At 38.8% G+C, this 21,119-nt stretch overlaps 1 protein-coding gene across 2 annotated transcripts; it reads right to left on the bottom strand.

The window, feature by feature from the left end:
* Window positions 1-1,970: 1,970 nt before the first annotated feature.
* On the bottom strand, window positions 1,971-20,917 carry ZPR1 (ZPR1 zinc finger). Of its 2 annotated transcripts, none has more exons than XM_001380848.4 (14): window positions 20,673-20,917; window positions 18,862-19,023; window positions 18,505-18,595; window positions 18,233-18,303; window positions 17,523-17,609; window positions 17,219-17,341; window positions 16,630-16,683; window positions 16,378-16,444; window positions 15,667-15,737; window positions 14,856-14,945; window positions 14,277-14,387; window positions 3,888-3,974; window positions 3,552-3,617; window positions 1,971-2,827 (listed from the first exon to the last, which is right to left on the bottom strand). In XM_001380848.4, the coding sequence occupies exons 1-14, from the start codon at window positions 20,859-20,861 to the stop codon at window positions 2,693-2,695; spliced, it is 1,404 nt and encodes a 467-aa protein (XP_001380885.1). In that variant the 5' UTR covers window positions 20,862-20,917; the 3' UTR covers window positions 1,971-2,692. The 2 variants fall into 2 exon arrangements, with proteins under 2 accessions (XP_001380885.1, XP_007494806.1); XM_007494744.3 differs by lacking the exon at window positions 20,673-20,917 and adding an exon at window positions 20,506-20,646.
* Between the last annotated feature and the right edge of the window lie 202 nt (window positions 20,918-21,119).

The raw sequence follows: 21,119 nt of genomic DNA, 5'->3' as shown, positions 1-21,119 counted from the left end.
TTTTCTTATGTGGAGAATTTTTCTCTATTTTCCAAAAGACTATATATTCTAGGGTATAGGCTGAGTTATTCTGTAAAGAGATTACCATCATGTCAATAAGATTTAACAAGAATGAGAAAAAAGACTGAGTTTCCCTTTACTGAAATCTTGAAGCAAAGGCCTATCATTACATTATAAATAGATCTTGTTATCTACAATCTGGTGACACTGGTCCCTCTAAAGTCTCTTCTCACAACATATAAATGGGAGATTCTGTGACATGTTGGCAGGGACAAAGGAAGATGTCAACAGAGATCTAAAACATATTAGGGAACAGTTGAGGGAGTCAACAGGTTGCCTTGAATGTAAATATTATTTCATAAATGCTTATTGAATTGAGTTGGATAGTTCTACAGGAGGCATAAGAGAATGGAAGCAAAGGCCAAAACAGGGATAATAAAGAATGGATACTGGACTAGAGGGGAGGTAAGTGGGCTAAGATATCACATTTTGAGAAATGCAGGACAAGGCAGTGACCTCTTTTTGATTAACCACTATTTTTTCAGGGACGTAGTGTGACAAGGAAATCACTTTAAAAGACTGATACATATTAATTTAAGGTCGCCAAGGAATTCAGCTATGTAATTCCTAAATGAAAACTCAAGTCAGCAGTCAACCTTTTATAGAGTTTAATTACAAACAGGAGGAAGAAAGGTATTAGAGAGAGAGAGAGGGAGAGAGAAAGGGGAGAGAAGGGAATAGGGCTTAAATACCCCTTCTGTTTAAGCTGGGCCAAAAGGCCCAAGCCCTTAGATAGCAGAGGCAAAGAAAGGAGATCAGTCCCTATTACTCACATGACCAAAATGGAGAAACAGTCTCAGGGGCCTCCACCTCCAGCTTCCTTCAGAGCCCACTCTCAAAGCACCACCTCTCAGACCAAAACCTCTCCCACCAACCCCCCTCAGTCCTCAGGCCCCTCTATCTTTAAGGAAACCATCCAAGTTCCCTCCCCTCAGTTCTCACATCTACCAATCACTGTCCATGTCTTCCCTGTGCCAATGGTGGCTCTAGCTTAACCCAGGACCGCCCAGAGGTCTGTGGCTTTGCACATGTCTGTTGAAGGTCATATTCTCAATAATTAAATCTTGATCCTTTGCTGCAGCCCTTCCTAAATCCTGTTAGGACTGAGTGGGGTGGAAATTGTATTTTCCAAGACCTGGTTCTGTCATTCCAAGTATCTCTATTGTATCAATTCTAAAATCAATCATGACTCAAAGAAATTCCTGTTCTATGCTTAAGCATAGGTCAAAACCCTTTCCATTGTTCAGCAAAAGGTTTCTGTCCTAAAGTAATCTTAAGAAGGGAGGAGGAGGAACCTCCCATGCCAATGGGGTTCACATTCCAATAGAGTTCCCACTATCAATAGGAAATTTTTCAAGTATGAAATTTCCCAATGGTGAAATTTCCAACATTTATAAGTCTAAGAAATTTTAAGGTTTACAGTAGGAAAGCTAGGTCATCTAAAAATATGGGAAATAAAGGTGTAATTATGAGAGAAAACATTTATTAGATTGGGCACTTTGTTCAAAGTCACTAAGGAGAGAATTGAATAGCATCAAGGACACAAATTTGTAATGGGTGAAATCAGTTTAATATTACAACATATTTTTGCAAGTTAAGATGACTATGTGTTTTTGAATTTGTGTACTTGAGATGGGACAGAAAAAAGGGTTAAAAATGCCCTTCATCTTCTATCTCTAAGGATTTAAACTTTCCCACTCCTCTTGCTAGATCTATTATATTTATAATTACATATAAACCACTGTATTATCTTAGTTTTTCCAATAAAAGAATCTTCATTTAGTTTCATGACTAGCATAGTCACTTGTTTTGCCTTCATCTGCCTACTGCATAGAAATACACTTTCTCCTAATTTTAACATCCATTCCCCCACACTATTGGGATTAGACATAAAACAAAGATTCCATAAATGTGTTTAAAAGACTTTATAAAAACAGAAAGGCACTTTATAAACTTGGGTTATTACAACTGCATCATTCCTCACCAAAGGCAAGTGATAATTTACTATCCACAACAGAACTATCAAATTTGAGATGAAAATTACTTCACTAGCTCTGAGTCACAAAGCCACACTAAACCAATATAATGAAAGTGAAACAGGGTGAAAATCAAGACCACAGTTGTTTGAAAGCAACAATTTTATTGGCAATCTTTTTTTTCTGCTCCATTCTAGGACTCCTGTCCCCCTAAACATGGCTTTTCTCGTTTTTGAAAGCTAGAATTAATATCATAGAATGCCAACTCCTGGCTGGATGTATACCACCTCCCCATTTCTCCAAGCCTACTTGGAGGCAGCTCCTTGGAGGTCCCTTCCTTATAGAGAGGAGAAATAGGGAAGGGAGATAAGACTAAGAGGGGAAAAAATGGTATTAATTTGCCCCAGAGTTCAATTCCAAGTTTCTTTACAAACCAATACAAAACCTCCAAAAAAAGGTCAGTAACACAACAGACATGCATTCACCTCATGAATTGTTTTGAAATTGTACACAGATTCATGGACTCAGAGCAGGTCTCCCCATCCAAGAGAAAGTCCCTATTCTCAAGTCCTTGTTCCTCTGACCTATTACAATAGTAATAAATAACCACGGGGCCCCAGGCAGCTCTGTTGTCTGACCTGCCCCTTTGCCCACTGCTACCGCTGAGGAGTCAATCCAGCCTCATAGCCTTCTGTCTTCATGTCATTGAGCCCCAGATCCTCGTTCTGATCAAATGTGCGTTTATAGCGTTCTATCTTCATCTCTGGGTCATCTTCAGGGGCATATACATTCTGGTAGACAGAGAGGAAAAGTAAGTGACTACACACTTCCTCTACCCTCAGAATCTTTTTCCTCTACCTCTAAGGTCAATTCCCAAGAATTCCTACACAAGGAATTCATTTTCCTAGGTTGAGGTTAAGCAGATATCAGCAACCACAGGGAAAAGATGAATGAATAGCACCATTCAGTCCCAAGTAAAATCAGGAAATAGGTGAGGTTTGACTATGATAATCTCCCAACTTCTCTCTTTCCTCAATACAGGCAAAATGTCCTTTTTTATTCACCTAGTAAGGTGTGAGATGATAAAGTTTAGACTGTGCTGCCTCAGGGCACAGGGTATCTGTAATTTTAAATTATTCCTCTGCCTCAGACCTCTGAAAAGCAGAAATCAATCAATCTCTGTCTCTCTGTCACACACACACACACACACACACACACACACACACACACTCACTCACTCACTAACTCACTCACTCTCTCTCACACACTCACTTTCAGAAAGGCTGCCAATCACCGAGCTAGACCTTCCTCCATAGCCAAAGGAAGATGGGGAAAGAAAGCCACACAAATAATTCTTTGTACCTACTATGCCCAACTGACTTTGGCTCCTTCTGAGTGCTAATCCTAAAAGGATGTTGCACTATAGGATAGAAAAACATCCTTTGATTTCTGGGAAAAGACTTGATGTATACTAAACATAAAGAACCTACCCCCACAATCAGGCCCAATATATACCTGTAAGTAGCTGTTTCCTGCTGGATCATCCAGAATGAAGTGAGCATTCAACTTGCCCTCTATGATCTAACAGCAGTAGGTGAAGAGTTAAGAGAGGCAATAGCAACAACAAAAAAATACAAGAATTACTTTTTTTTAAATTGTAGCTCCTGCAAGGGGGATAACTATATTCCATAACTGCTATGATGAATAAGAATGATGGTACTAAAGTTGTCAAGCTAATTCAGTATGTAGCCCTTTACATTCCCCATCCAGAAATATATTAAAAGTAAATGGAGCATGAGTAGGACTTCCTGTGTTCATAAGAACCCTGGTGGTCATAATACAGCTCCTTACCCAGTCCAGCTTCTGGCTAAACTCCTCCAACTTTTCTGTGCGGTCAGGGTTGGAGCTGTCACCCAGTGTAAAGGGGTTCCTGGTCACCTGCAATAAACATAATTTGTTAGGGAAATAGCTTGGTTATGATTAAGAAGGTTGGCCAGGAAGTTGAACTCATTCTCTAACTACCTTATCTTAAAATTCAGAAAAACTTGATTACAAAAGATCCTTTCACTAAAAATCAGGAGAGGAGACAGCATGGAGTAATGACTAGAACGTGTCTTATATCAGGGAGGATTTGGTTCAAATGCCACCTCAAACACATGATAGATATGTGACCTTGGGCAAGTCACTTTACCTGTTTGCCTCAGTTTAGTTATTTATAAAATGAGGGAGTAGACTAAACAGCCTCTGTATTCTTGTCAACTTTAGATCAATGATCCTAAAAACTTTCACTACTATGGCTAAAGGGACAATTCTTTCTAAACCTGATGTAAAGGAGAACAAAAAGATATAAATAATAATTTAAATAAAATTTCAAATCTTTTGTACAAATAAAATCAGCAAAGACATATATAAAAGGATGAGAATGAGAATGAGAAATTTATATTCATTAAATATCACAGAGGACTTCCGGGAAGCATGATGGCAGTCTAATCGCGGGTCACTACCTCTCCCCAGCACACACCGACAAGGACTACCCCAAAAGACCTTAAGAATCATTTTCAGAGGAGCAGAGGAGCTGTACAGTAGGGCGTAGCATTGAAGAGAACCTGCCCAGCTGACTCAGATTTCTGACTAAAGAGGGAAGGGAAAACAGCCAGAAAAATGGCTCATTGTGCACAGGAGCCTCAAAACCCTTCCAAAAAAAACCAAAAAGAAGGCTGTGACCCTCGAGACCTTTTACAGAGAAAAAACCCAGGCTACATAGGAAATACTGGACGAAACTCAAACAAAGGCAAAACCTAAAAAAAAAAAACGGAAATTGTCCACAAGCCCTGGAAGAATCTCAATTGGAGCTTATCAAAAAGATGGAAGTCTTCTGGAAAGAGAAGTGGGAAATGGTTCAAGAAAAAAAAAGAAGAAATTATACCTGAATAACAAAAGGTTAAAGCAGAAAACCAAAAGATTATAACTGAAAACCTGGCCTTAAGGACCAGAATTGAGCAACTGGAAACCAATGATCTTGCAAAATAGCAAGAATTAATAAAGCAAAGTCAAAAGACTGACAAAATAGAAGAAAACATAAAATATCTCACTGACCAGGTGACAGATCAGGAAAACAGAGGAAAGAGAGACAATTTGAGAATCATTGATCTACCTGAAAAGCCAGAAATAAACAGAAACCTTGACACTATATAAGAGATCATTCAAGAAAACTGCCCTGAAGTTCTTGAACAATGGGGCAAAATAGAATCGAAAGAGTTCATAGAACAACCTCTACACTAAACCCCCAAAAAACAACTCCCAGAAATGCAATTGCCAAATTCCAGAGCTTTCAAGCTAAAAAAGAAAATCCTATAAGAAGCCAAAAAGAAACAATTCAGATACAAAGGAGCACCAAATCAGGATCACACAAGACCTGGCAGTTTCCACACTAAAGGACCACAGGCCTGGAACACAATATGCAGAAAGGCAAGAGAACTGAGTCTTCAACCAAGAATCACCTATCCATCAAAGCTGACTATACTTCCAGGGGAAATATAGAAGATTTCCAAGTATTTGTAAGGAAAAGACCAGAACTAAGTGGAAAGTTTGATATCCAAACACAAAGACCAAGAGAAACATGAAAAGGTAAATATGAAAGAGGGAAAAGGAGAAAAATGTTTTGTTTTTTTAATTTAAACTCTCTTCTTTAAGGGCTACAATTAGATCAAATTATATATATTAATATATGGGGGATTATGTTATTTGTAACTCTCAAAAAATGTTTTCATTATTATAGTAAACAGAAGAATCATTCACAGGAAAAGATTGGGGCATTAAAGGCTAAAAAATATGCAAAAAAAAGGGGGTGGGGGAATCGATGATGGTACTAAGAGATACTTGAAGAAATAAAATAAATAGAATAATCTTTGTCACAAAAAGATACACATAGGAAGGGGGGGAAGAATACTCTTATAAGAGGAAGAGAAAGAGAATGCTAATAGGTAACACTTGAATATTACTCTCAGTGATATCAATTCTGAGAGAGAAAAGCATCTAGATCCATTGGGATCTTGAAGTCTATTTTATCCTATAGGGTAAGGAAGAAGGGGGGTAGGGGAGAGGGAGTTCAAAAAAAAAGGGAGAGAAGGAGAGGGGAGAGGGAACTTAACAGACCCTAAAAAAAAAACAAGAAGGGAACAAAAAGGGAGGGGCCAGAAAGGGAAGCATATCAAGAGAGAGGAATAGGGGGACTGACTAAAAGTAAACCACTGGATTAAAAGGATATAGCAAAAGAAGAAAGGTCAGAACTAGGAGAGGCTATCAAAATGCTAGGGAATTCAAAAGTGACAATCATAACTTTGAACGTGAATGGGATGAACTCACCCATAAAACGTAGATGAATAGGAGAGTGGATTAGAATCCAGAATCCTACCATATGTTGTCTATAAGAAACACACATGAGGTGAGTAGATACTCACAAGGTCAGAATTAAAGGGTGGAGCAAGACCTATTGGGCCTCAACTGACAGAAAGAAGGCAGGAGTCGCAATCATGGTATCTGACAAAGCCAAAGTAAAAATAGACCTGATTAAAAGGGATAGGGAAGGTAAATACATCCTGATAAAAGGGAGTATAGATAATAAGAAAATATCACTAATCAACATGTATGCACCAAATGGTATAGCATCCAAATTTCTAATGGAGAAACTAGTAGAATTGAAGGAGGAAATAGATAGTAAAACTATACTAGTGGAAGACCTGAACCTATCACTATCAAATTTAGATAAATCAAATAAAAAAATAAATAAGTGGTAAAAGAGGTGAATGAAATCTTATAAAAATTAGAGTTAGTAGATATATCGAGAAAAATAAATAGGGACAAAAAGGAATACACCTTCTTTTCAGCAGCACATGGCATATTCACAAAGATTGACCATATACTAGGTCATAAAAACATAGCATACAACTACAGAAAAGCAGAAATAATAAATACAACCTTTTCAGATCATAAGGCAATAAAAATAATGATCAGTAAGGATACTTGGAGAGCCAAATACAAAATTAATTGGAAATTAAATAATATGATTCTCCAAACAATAATTTCATTGAAGAAAATGACAATGATGAGACATTCTTTCAAACTCTATGGGATGCAGCCAAAGCAGTACTCGGGGGAAAATTTATATCCTTGAGTTCATATGTTAATTAGGGAGGGCAGAGGTCAATGACTTGGACATGCAAATCAAAAAAAATTGAAAGTGAACAAATTAAAAACCCCCAGAAGAAAACCAAATTAGAGATCCTAAAAATTAAGGGAGAAATTAATAAAATTGAAAGTGATAGAACTATTGAACTAATATATAAGACTAGAAGCTGGTATTTTGAAAAAAAAAATAGACAAAATATTGGTCAATCTAGTAAAAAAGAGGAAAGAAGAAAATCAAATTAACAGTATCAGGGATGAAAAGGGGGAACTCGCCTCCAATGAGGAGGAAACTAAGGCAATCATTAAAAACTATTTTGCCCAATTATATGGCAATAAACATGCCAACCTATGTGATATAGATGAATATTTACAAAAATATAAATTGCCTAGATTATCAGAAGAAGAAATAGAATAATCCCATATCAGAAAAAGAAATTGAACAGGCAATCAAAGAACTCCCCAAGGAAAAAATCCCCAGGGCCTGATGGATTCACAAGTGAATTCTATTAAACATTCAAAGAACAGCTAATTCCAATACTATACAAACTATTCAACATAATAAACAAAGAGGGAGTTCTACTAAATTCATTTTACGACACAAATATGGTACTGATCCCAAAGCCAAGCAGGCCAAAAACAGAGAAAGAAAATTACAGATCAATCTCTTTAATAAACATAGATGCAAAAATCTTAAACAGGATAATAGCAAAAAGACTCCAGCAAGTCATCACGAGGGTTATTCACTATGATTACGTGGAATTTATACCAGGAAAGCAAGGATGGTTCAATATCAGGAAAACCATCCACATAATTGGCAATATCAACAAGCAAACCAACAAAAATCACATGATTATTTCAATAGACATAGAAAAAGCCTTTGACAAAATACAACACCCATTCCTATTGAAAACACTAGAAAGTATAGAAGGGTCTTTCCTAAAAATAATAAACAGTATCTATCTAAAACCATCAGCAAACATCATCTGCAATAGGGGATAAACTAGATGCATTCCCAATAAGATCAGGAGTGAAACAAGGATGCCCATTATCACCTTTATTATTCAACATTGTACTAGAAACACTAGCAGTAGCAATTAGAGAGGAAAAAGAAATTGAGGGTATTAAAATTGGCAATGAGGAGACCAAGCTATCACTCTTTGAGGATGACATGATGGTCTACTTAAAGAATCCTAGAGAATCAACTAAAAAGCTAGTGGAAATAATCAACAACTTTAGCAAAGTTGCAGGATACAAAATAAACCCACATACTCAAGTCATCAGCTTTTCTATATATCTCCAACATATCTCAGCAGCAGGAATTAGAAAAAGAAATCCCATTCAAAATCACCTTAGACAAAATAAAATACCTAGGAATCTATCTCCCGAGACAAACACAGGAACTATATGAACACAACTACAAAACACTTCCCACACAACTAAAACTAGATTTGAGCAATTGGAAAAACATTAACTGCTCACGGGTAGGACAAGCTAATATAATAAAAATGACCATCCTACCCAAACTTATATATCTAATTAGTGCCATACCCATTGAACTTCCAAAAAACTTTTTTACTGAATTAGAAAAAACCATAACTAAGTTCATTTGGAAGAACAAAAGATCAAGGATATCCAGGGAAATAATAAAAAAACAAAATACAAAGGAAGATGGTCATGCAGTCCCACATCTCAAACTATATTATAAAGCAGTGGTCATCAAAATAATTTGGTACTGGCTAAGAGACAGAAAGGAGGATAAGTGGAATAGATTTGGGGTAAGTGACCTCAGCAAGACAGTCTATGACAAACCCAAAGATCCCAGCTTTTGGGACAAAAATCCACTATTTGATAAAAACTGCTGGGAAAATTGGAAGACAGTATGGGAGAGATTAGGTTTGGATCAACACCTCACACCTACACCAAGATAAACTCAGAATGGGTGAATGACTTGAACGTAAAGAAGGAAACAATAAGTAAATTATGTGAACACATAATAGTATACATGTCAGACCTTTGGGAAGGGAAAGATTTTTAAAACCAAGCAAGACTTAGAAAGAGTCACAAAATGTAAAATAATTTTGACTACATCAAATTAAAAAGTTTTTGTACAAAAAAAACCAATGTAACTAAAATCAGAAGGGAAGCAACAAATTGGGAAACAATCTTTATAAGAAAAACCTCTGAGAAGTGGGGGGGTGGGGGGAGAGGAAAAGAAAATGATCTTTGTTTCCAATGAATGTTTGGAAATGACCAAATAAAATAGTGCTTAAAAAAAAGAAAAATGACACAAAAGCAAGAGGCTGTTGAATAAAAATGATTGATAAATTTAATAAAATTTTTAAAGGAAAAAAAGAAAAAAGAAAAACCTCTGACAAAGATTTAATTACTCAAATTTACAAGGACCTAAATCAATTTTACAAAAAATCAAGCCATTCTCCAATTGATAAATAGGCAAGGGACATGAATAGGCAGTTTTGAGTTAAAGAAATCAAAACTATTAATAAGCACATGAAAAAGTGTTCTAAATCTCTGATAATCAGAGATGCAAATCAAAACAACTCTGAGGTATCACCTAACATGACAGCAATGGAAAGTAACGAATGTTGGAGGGGATGTGGCAAAGTTGGGACATTAATTCATTGCTAGTGGAGTTGTGAATTGATCCAACCATTCTGGAGGGCAATTGGAACTATGCCCAAAGGGCACTAAAAGACTGCCTACCTTTTGACCCAGCAGTAGCATTGCTGGGTTTGTACCTCAAAGAGATCATAAGGAAAAAGACTTCTACAAGAATATTCATAGGTGCACTCTTTGTGGTGGCAAAACAAAATGGAAAATGAGGGGATGCCCTTCAATTGGGGAATGGCTGAACAAATTATGGTATATGCTGGTGATGGAATACTATTGTCCTCAAAGGAATAATAAAATGGAGGAATTCCAAGGGGACTGGAACAACCTCCAGGAAGTGATGCAGAGTGAAAGGAGCAGAACCAGGAGAACATTGTACACAGAGACTGATGCACTGTGGTACAATTGAACGCAATGAAGTTCTCCATTAGTGTCAATTCAATGTCCCTGAACAATCTGCAAGGATCTGAGAAAAAACACTATTCACAAGCAGAGAACAAACTGTGGGAGTAAAAACACCGAGGAAAGGCAATTATTTGACAACAGGGGCCGAGGGGATATGATAGACTCTAAATGAACATCCTAGTGCAAATACCAACAACGTTGAAATGGGTTCGGATCAAGGACACATGTGATACCCAGTGGAATTGTGCCATCGGCTATGGGACGGGTAGTAGGAGGGGAGGTAGGAAAAGAAAATGATTTTTGTATCCAATGAATAATGTTTGAAACTGTCCAAATAAAAATAATGTTTAAAAAAAATATCACTGATAAAATCTGAAATCTGTGAACCTTAAAATTTCAGACTTATGAATGTTAAAAATTTTACTCCACATTGAGGAATCCTCAAATTCCCTACTGAGAAACATTCCCCATTTTGATGTGAGAACTCGCCAGGATCAGAAATGGGAGAACCTCTATTCCACCCGTACTTAAGAATGCTTTAGGGCAGAAAACTCCTACCTAAACAAAGAAAGTACTTGGATCCATGCTTATGGTGGGGCAAGGAGTTCTTTGAGCCAGGCCTGTTTTTAGAATTGATACAATGGGATGCTAGGTACCTAAAAGGGTCGGGCAAGTTTTCTCTTGATGAGATTAGCTGACTCAGCTGTGTTTTCTCTGGTTCAGACTTACTTAGGAGATTGGTCGACACAGCAGCATTTTTTCTGATTCAGACTTACTGAGGAGATTGGTCGACTTAGCAGGAATTTAGATGGGCAGTCCTTTGGAAAACGTCTACAGTGATTGGTAGATGTAGGGACTTAGGGGAGGTGACATGGGAGAAAAACCCCTATATAAGAAAAAGCAGAATCTCTTGAGGAGAGATCCTTTTGGAGGATCTCTGATGAGGATCGCTTGGGAAGAATCTCGAGAGGCTCTGGAGAAGGGAAGCTCTTGGAGGACAATCTCTAAGGAGATCTTGCTGGAGCTCCTCTAAGGGGACTCTGTCCCTCTGGAGAGAGGCCCTTTGGAACAGTCTCTGGCTGGAAGGCTCTCTGGTGAAGTCAGCTGAGATGGAGCTGGCCTGGTGTCACTAGAATCCTTGTTTAGGCAGACCTTGTGGTGAGTGTTAAAAGACTGGCTGACTGATTCTCTCTCTTAAGACTCAGGTCTAGGCCATATTGGCTTGAGGCCCTCCATAATTATTCCTTTCCTACTCTTTCTCTAATTCCTCATTATATTATTAATTAAAAATCTCTATAAAACCCAGTTGACTTGGGTATTTGAATAATTGGGAATATTTCCCTGGCGACCACCTTATATTTGATTTAAAAACCAAGACACTGTAGTGAAACATTTTCTGCGGTCAAATTTACTCACCCTCTCTTATATCTATCACAATTTATATCTTCCACCATTTTAACTCACTACAGTTTAAGACCTCAACCATTTTAAATTTCACAAATCCTAGATGTATATTATAGCAGATTATATCATATATTCCTCAGCAGATGAGTGGTCAAAGGATATAAATGGTTTTCAAAAGAAAACATGGAAACAATAAATCACTAATAGTAAAAGAAATATAAATTTGAACAATTCTGAACAAAGCTTCACTTTACTACATTCAAAGAGACAAAAATGAAGAAAAGATGGCAAAACAGCCTATGCTGGAAGGACTATGGGAAGATAGGTACTCTGATGCACAGTTAATAGATAGCACTGAAATAGCCCAAATCTTTTGGATTTTGATGTGGCATTTTGAAGGGAAAGTAACTAAAGTCTCCATACCATTTGATTCAAATGATCTCAATCACTGTCAAGGAAGTCAAATATAGAAGCAAAAGTCTAATATATACCAAAATAAGTCAACTCAGGACTCTTGGTTGTAGCAAAGAACTGGAAAAAAATGGGTGCCTCTCAATTGTGGAATGGCTAAAAGAAAAACAATCAAAAATTGACAAATGGGTGGAGCCAAGATGATAGAGAAGATGCAAGAATTCACTTAACTTCCCAAATTCTTCTCCAAACAACTTAAATTGAAACATGGAGCAACAAAATCAACAAAAGGTTGGCTGGAGAGAGAAAGAAGGTGGAGAATGGAGAAGGTGGGACAGATGGACAATTTTCTTGATTAAGATCATCTAGAAAGTTGGCGGGAAAGATCTCTTATCAATACGGTGGTTGAGCCTGGAACACAGCATACACACTGCTGAGGAACACCAGGATCAGGCTTTGGAGGTGCTTACACCAGTGGCAGCAGTAGCTTTAGGAGCTCTCAGATTACAAGTGATAAAGGGGTAGGACAAATGGTCAAAAAGATATTACATGGGTCCCTTTGGTGTCAGGACCCAGTTGCACTGCCCATATACAGTTCTGGGGGAAGAGCAGTATTGACACATTAGCACACAAGAGAGCAGGGGCCTTGGTCAGAGTTCCCAAATGGAGAAGAGTGCCTATGGTCATTCACAAGGGAGCAGGGATGGTGGTCTCAACTCCAAGGCCAAGAGGAGAGGTAGCACTATGGCTATAGAGAAGCAAGTTCCTTCCGGAGTAAAGACCAGAGCTCAGGCTATATCCCAACCTATCAGATTGTCTAATATGACAGAAGAGGAAAATGACAAATATTGGAGGTCATGTGAAAAAATTGGGACACTCAAGCACTATCGAAAGAGGTGTGAACTGATCTAACCATTCTGGAGAATAATTTGGAACTAAGCTCAAAAGACTATAAAATTGGGCATACCTTTGACCAAAAATACCAACACTAGATCTATATAACTCAAAGACATCAAAGAAAAAGGAAAAGGAATCATTTGTACAAAAATATCTATAGAATCTCTTTTGGTTATGGCAAAGAACTGGAAATTGAGGGGATGTCCATCAACTGGGGAATGTCTAAACAAGTAATGGCACATGATTGTGATGGAAAACTATTGTGTCATAAGAAATAATAAGCAGGATAGTCTCAGAAAGACTTAAATGAACTGATACAAAGTGAAATGAGCAGAACCAAGAGAACATTGTACACAATAACAGCATTGTACTTGACCAACTGTGAAAGACTTAACTATTCTCAGCAATACGATACAAAACAATTCTAAAAGACTTATGATAACAAATGTTATCCACCTACAGAGAAAGAACCACTGAAGTCTGAATGTAGATTGAAGCAAACTTTTCACAATTATTTTTCTTGCTTTTTTGGGTTCTGTGTTTTCTTTTGCAAACATGGCTAATATGGAAATATGTTTTGCATGACTTCACATGTATAATCTATATCAAATTGCTTATTTTCTCAAGGAGGGGAAAGTAGTAAGGGAAAGAGAATTTAGAAATCAAAAATTTTTTAAACAAATGTATGAAAAACATGTATATGTAGTTGAGAAAAATAAATGAGAAAGGAAATGTTAAGTAAAAAATTCTGACATAATGGAATGTTAGCTTGCAATAAAGGAGGAAGTCAGAGAAAAAAAAGAAGCAAAAACAATATCAACAATAGCTATAAAACAACAATGAAAATGAATGCAAACCCCAGTCTTAAGAGGTGAGAAAATGCAAGGAGATACATACAACAAAGATGTGAGGGGAGCTAGGAACAGAATTTTACTTACATTTTCTTACAAGGTTTCTGCATTAGATTTTAATTGTATCATTTTTCTTTGTCACAAGGGAAGGTTCAATTTGGGTGAGGGGAGAAAAATAATTGTGATATTAAGACAAAAGCCATCAAGAAAGGGAGTATGTGTGGCTGTCTGTGTATAAAAATGACTATGATACTAAGATAAAAGCCATCAAGAAGGAGTGTGCATATGTGTGACATTAATAGTGTTTTTAAAAGCTTAGTCTCAAAGTCTTGTCTAGAAACCTAGTCTCAAATTATGCTTAGACAAAGAAATTTCTGAAATGGGGAAAAGTGGTCTTGAGACCTCCAGTCCTTCTGTCAGCACAAGTGCTGGGCTCTATATAGTCCACAGGTCTTACCAGATTACAGATGTCTTTCAGAAGTCCCTCCAAGGTGGTAAACTTGCCTCCCAGGGCACCCATGCCTAGCTCAAATTCCAGTTCAGGGATTTCCACACTGCATGTTTCAGACTATAGGATGAGAGAAGAAATGAAAACTTACACCAAAATTAGAAATAAAAATGCTTAGTATCTCTGCACTAATCATGAAAACATACTATGGCTGCTAGCAAATAGCCTAGCAATAAAAATTTGAAGTCAATCTCAAATTTTCCAATTTCTTCCAATCCACAGAGGTTACAGACCTAAATAAATTGAGTTTATTTAACTAGGTACAGATAGAAAGCACAAATAGTCTCATAATAATAGTATCTATGCCACCAGGCACATTGTCAAAGAGTGGGTAGAAAGGCAATGCCCTACGAATTATATGTTTATGGTCAAATGAATGAGTTTGTGGATAGCTTCTGACCTCAGTCATCTCTAAGGAAAGGAAAAATATTCCTTCTTTCTTCAACCTATTCCTAAGGAAAAAGAGACTGAGGCAGATTCACCAAGGACTAAATACAAAGGAGAAGTCAATGTTATGATCAGGCTTACCTTCAGGATATCCCTGGTCATGTCTGAGGGATCTGTGATATGAAGGGTGATCCTGGTGCCCATGGGCTCCACTGCACCTCCTGACTTTACCTACACACCAAATTCAGTCATCAGAGAGAAGGAACTCACAAGCCAGAAAGAAAAGGGGTCCTTGTTAATAAAGGATCCACCACAAGAAGCCCATGTTAGAGATATGGTATGAATTAAATCCAATCTGAGCCATTCAAAGTTTTCAAGGAAAAGAGAAAAATCAAGCACATACCAGGAGAGGGAATAAGGAAATTTAAACTAGAAGTGGAGGTAGTTATACTATACCAATTAGAATCAGTGATAGTTAAAAGAATAGACCACAGGACCCAGCTAGGTGGATCAGTGGATAGAGAACCTGGACTGGAGATGGGAGGTTCTGGTTCAATCCTGGCTTCAGACACTTGTGAACTATGTGACCCTGGGGAAGACACTTAACCCCCATTGCCTAGTCCTTAACACTCTTCTGCATTGGAACTGATACACAGTATTGACTCTAAGAAGGAAGGTGAGTTTAAAAAAAAAGAAAGAGTAAAACATTCCCAGCATAAATGCCTGAAAAAAAGATGCCACATTCTTCCCCCTCCCCCCAAGGCATGATCAAGCAAAGAATAGGTTAGGTTTTCAGATCTAGCTAAGCAACCTTGAATTTACCTTGTATGCAATTGTCCCCTTAAAGAACCACCCCTTCCCCACCCCACCCCCCACTATTTCTCTAGAAAAGAGAAATAATAGAAGTTGTCCCTTCAGAAAATGGATTCATAGGGTCCAATTCAAAGCCTACCTCATTAGTTCGATGCCCACAATTCTCACAATTGGTGGCCATGATGATAACCTCTTTGAAGTGGGGGATTTCTGGAAAAGAGGGTTAAGGAAATCTGCCTTCTATATATTAAGGCTATTCTGAAAAGGGATAATAAAGACAAGGTTAACAGTTAAGTGCTTAGGTTTAGATTATCTAAGAAGCTACCATTCATGGGGCAAGCCTGTAAGCACAGTTGTATTTGTTCAAAGAATATTTCAAGACAGGTCAGATTTCTAAACCACACTGACCCAAAACATGTCAAGGGGGGGCAGCTGGGTGGCTCAGTGGATTAAGAGTCAGGCCTAGAGATGGGAGATCCTAGGTTAAAATCTGGCCTCAGCCACTTCCCAGCTGTGTGACCCTGGGCAAGTCACTTGACCCCACTGCCTAGCCCTTACCACTCTTCTGCCTTGGAGCCAATACAAGATATTGACTCCAAGATGGAAGGTAAGGGTTTAAAAAAAAAAAAAACATGTCAAGGAAGAGAAAAGCCACAGGAAAATTCTGGAGCTGAGATGAAGAGTCAGTGACTCTATTCCCTTGCTGAATGCAAAGAAAGAGATCAGCATAACTCATGAAGATATGCCCCTTGTACAGAACACATGCTTTTCTGGAGATACATCTTCTTTGGCCTCTAGGTGATTTCTTCCATGTGCTAGACAGAGGAATTTATTACCCCACAAAAGATACGCACTAATTTCATATTGGTGGTGGCAGGAGCATTGCATTCCGGACAATTTGTGTTGAACTGTAACACCTAGAATGTGACATAAAGACAAAAAGTGAGCTCTGCAGGTAAGAGGATACTCACAACAAAGACATTCCTGAATAAGACAGTCACCTATATTCCAAGGGAACCAGAGAAAACCTAAGGAGGATCAATCCAGCCCCACCATGATCCCAATCTTCTGCACCTGCCCAATGGAACTTGATTTGACTCACTTCATTCCTGAGATCTTCTATAGGGTCAGCAGACTTCTCTTCAGGTTCTTCAGTCTGGAACAAAAGAAATGCAATTACCAAAGAACTGCAGTTAACATTTCATCCACTCAGAAAGAGAAAAGGAGTAAAGATTCTAGATTTAACAAAGGTGCTAAGGGACAGACACAGCCTGGAGAAGATAAGCATGCTGTACAGTCTTATATAACCTTCATCCTTTACCCTCATCCCAATAAGAAATCTTAGAAAATGAAAACAAGGGGACAGCTAGACAACATAGTAGATAAAGTGCCCGGCCTAGAGTAGGGAGGGTCTGAGTTCAAAGATATTTCCTATGTGATCCTGGACAAACCACTTAACCTCAACTGTCTAGTCCTTGCTGCTCTTCTGTCTGAGAATTGATATTAAGACAAAAGGTATTGGTTTAAAAACAAAATGAAATTTATAACCCTATTAAAATAGGACATGCAGGGCATAATTAGACAATACTGAAAGGGGCACAGGTATTTCAAACAATCCTGAGTTTGCAAGGATAATGTGCTGTATAAAACTCAATATGTTCTTATTCTTATTCTTCCTCTTTACTATTCACCTTGAGCCCCAACATGTCCCCTTGCTGGGGCGTCCTGTTGTAATGTGTGACCACCAGAGCATCATCTTTCCGAGGGGCATATGGATTCTCCACAAAACTGTTCCCTGAGGGATCATCAATGATCTATCAGGTAGATTTAAAAAAAAAACACATAAAAAACAGTAAGGTCAAGAAAATGTTTTAGAATTCACCACCCAACATCACAAAAAAAGATGTCTTCCTTCAACCCCACAAGGATAAGATGATGGATAAGATCCTGGTAGCTTCTTCTGCTCCCCCTATTAAGGATAACAGTACTACTCACAAAAGTGAATGGGGAGTCCACTCTCTTCAGTTGCTTCAGCTTGGCAACAAACTCATCAATTTTCCCAGCCAGGGCTTCTCCTTTTGCCTGTCATGGACAAAGAGATAAGAGACACCATTGCCTTGATGCCAAGCTCCATCAGGTACACATTCTAATAAGTAAGAAGCTTTCAAAGGGAGTAGTCCAATAAAACACCAACATCTAGCAAAACTGCTAAAGGGTAATAAGAGATTCAAGATTAAATTTTAAATGTAACAATCAAGCTGAGTATTGACTTTGAAGGATCTTGCTCTAAGAGCTGAATTCAATTCAGTAAATATTAGGCACTAGTTTTACAAAGACAAAAATAAAACAGTTTTCCATTTCAAAGAGCTTATGTTCTACTCTATATATAATTTGTTCACAGATAAGTAAAATTCAAGTAGAAGATGAGAACTGGGGGAAGGGAAGGATGGGGATTAGGTAAATCAAGAGCTTCTCAGAGAAAGTGGTGCTTAAGATGTCAAGGAATGCTTCCACAAGTTTCTCTGCTCAGTTCCTTTTTTTTTCTCCAATCTCCCTTCCCCACCTTATTACATGTAACTCAGCTCAATTCCAACACTGAGTCAAAGGACTGCTTTTATGAACAGGATACTAAATACTACACACTGACACATAAGAGAACAACCAGTTCTCAGGTTTACTGAAATCTGATATTCACCATAACTTACCCTTCGGGCTGGTTGGTCCTGCTCCAAACCAGAGATGGCACGACTAATTAATCCTTCAACAGTGGTCAGAGCTTATGAAGAATATCAAAAGGAATATCAGTTATATTGGATTTCTTCACCTCTCACCTTAACACAATTCATTCACCAAATACAGTTCAATGCTGACCACAGAGGCCAACTCCCATGTTTACTGGAGGACCTACTATCAAACAATAAACTAAAAAAAATTAGATGTGTTTCCTTTGAGAATGGTTCACACACTCAAAACTCACCTCCCTTTTGGCTGAAAGCGGGAATCTCAAAGTCTAACTCTGGGATCCTTGCTGTGGCACAATCTGTTTTCACCACCTCTCGGTTCATGTCCTGAACAGAGAGATAAGGTCACATATCACAACTGTCAACAACACTACCTTTTCCCCTGGACCCACACAGATGGGGCAGCTAGGCCTTGAAATACTTAATCTTCATTTCAGGTAACACAACTCATGGCTTCAAAGATTTTAACAGGGAATGATATAGCCAGAGACAAGGGGCAATTGAGAAGCTGGACTAATAAGTATATGATATCAAAGACTTCTCTAAAACAAATAACGTTCACCATGAGAGCCTGCCCTCCAATCCCACTTTACCTCAGGGACCTTAACAGACAAGGTATAGCGCACACCCTGTTCCTGGATCCTGCCTGCAGACTGAATCTCTGTGTTGGACCAGCCACAATGCTCACAGGAGAAAGAGCTTACGATGATCTCTTTGAAGAAGGGAATCTTGGTTAGCAGAAGTCGAGTCATCCCCTGGATGGATTAGACCCCCAAACAAAGAAAAGTCAAGTCTTTTCCCCCAAATTTCCTATCCTCCTTACATCTCCAGATTGGTACCAGGTGGGAGATGATCAAGAGGATCCCACTGTCTTCTAAAATCTCTAGCTTCTTCCATATCTTAATAAACAGGAATCAAAACCCTACCACCTTCAAGCTTTCCATGGATACTTCTCTTTCTTTCTTTTTTTTTTAAACCCTTACCTTCCGTCTTGGAGTCAATACTGTGTATTGGCTCCAAGGCAGAAGAGTGGTAAGGGCTAGGCAATGGGGGTCAAGTGACTTGCCCAGAGTCACACAGCTAGGAAGTGGCTGAGGTCAGATTTGAACCTAGGACCTCCCGTCTCTAGGCCTGGCTCTTAATCCACTGAGCTACCCAGCTGCCCCCAATACTTCTCTTTCAAAGTAAAAGTCATAGGGGAAAAAATGATTTAAACTCCTCACTTCCACATACCTCTCTTTTACTCTTGATAACCTTGTTAACTACCATGGTATTCACTACAACAACTCAAATCATTTCTCTTCTCCACTCACATTAAAACTGCCCTCGTTTTTTAGGTCCCCATAGCCTCTTGCCTGGACTGTTGCAATATCCTCTTAATTGTTCTCCATGCTTTAAGTCTCTCACTGTAATCTATCCTCCACACAACTGAAAAATTAATATTCCTGAGGCACATGTCAAACCATGTCACTCCCCAACTTAAGAAGTATCAGTGGCTCTGTATAACTTTTAGGACAGGAATTCTTAATCTAGGATTCACACATATATGGTTTGATTCTCGGGATTCATGAAGTTTGAATGGGAAGAAAACTTCTAAATGAAACTGGGCATTTCCTTCAATTATTAAAGGAACAAACCACAGAAATTTACCAGTACTTATGACTGTCAGTAGCAGAAATCGTAAATATCTTCATAACCCATTATTACATTGTTTCAGATCGCTAAAATACTATTTATGCCTACTAATTACTTGAAAATTACTGTCATTATTGCATACTATTAGACTGAGGTCTTAATGTCTACAAATTCTGCTTCCTTTCTAAGCCTATGTATTATAAGTAACTTAAAAATATTTTTAATCCACTGGCTTCATGAAAAGCCAAAGGAGATCCTAACACGAGAATGGTTAAGAAACTTTACTATAGGATAAAATGCAAACTCCTCTATTTAGAATTTTGAACTCTTCAACAGCTGGATCCACAATACCTTTCTAGGCTGACGATCCATTACTCTGCCTCATACTCACACTATATCCTCCAGCCAAACTCACCTACTTCCTTGTTTAATATCCCATTTCTTCTCCCCAAAATCTCTCCCACCCCACCAAGTCTAAGATTCCCTGGTTCCCTTCTCTCAAGAGCCACTTCCTGGAGTAAGAGGCTTTTCGAGACACCTCTGGTTGTTAACTCCGCCCCCCCCCCCCATCTCTTTGAACTTGTTTTGAGACCTGTATTTACCTGGGTGGGCTATACATCTGTGACTACTCCCTTCTAACACCTCCCAGACCCACGGCTACTACAGGCTCAGTCCCGGCGCTGACAGAGGGGACGGCGAAGACGACGCTTCCCTTTCGAGGTCTGACCCCGGCTCTGGGTCCCCTACCGCCCCCAGTCTCCGGCCTCACATTGCCATAACAGTTCATGCACAGGGACTCGATCTCCGTAGGCTGCTGATCCTCATCCTCGGCACTGATGGGATGGAACAGGTTCCCGGAGGCGAGAGAGGTGCCCCCGGGGGGTCCAGAGGCGGCAGCGGTGGACCCCGGTCCTACCCCGGCCCCGACACCAGGATCTAGTGCCCGGAGAGCCGACATCTCCACCACGCTAGACCCAGCCACCTCCACTTCCGGTTTCCGTTCTGGGAGTGTAGCCACACCCCCCTTTCACCGGACCTTCCGGCGCATAGAGGGACCTCTCTCTTAAAGGGCCAGCGAGAATCCAAAAGCCTTCGACGAAGCGGAATAAAAGACGTATGTCCGCCGGAAGTGCTGATAGAGAGGGGATTAAGGAAGTAAGGAAAGGTTTAAGTCCGGACTTTCCTATCACCAGTTGACTTTTTACTGTTCTTTTGG

The sequence above is a fragment of the Monodelphis domestica genome, chromosome 4 (genome assembly GCF_027887165.1).
Source record: "Monodelphis domestica isolate mMonDom1 chromosome 4, mMonDom1.pri, whole genome shotgun sequence".
Lineage (NCBI taxonomy): Eukaryota > Metazoa > Chordata > Mammalia > Didelphimorphia > Didelphidae > Monodelphis > Monodelphis domestica.
This window is presented reverse-complemented; position numbering and strand designations above follow the sequence as displayed.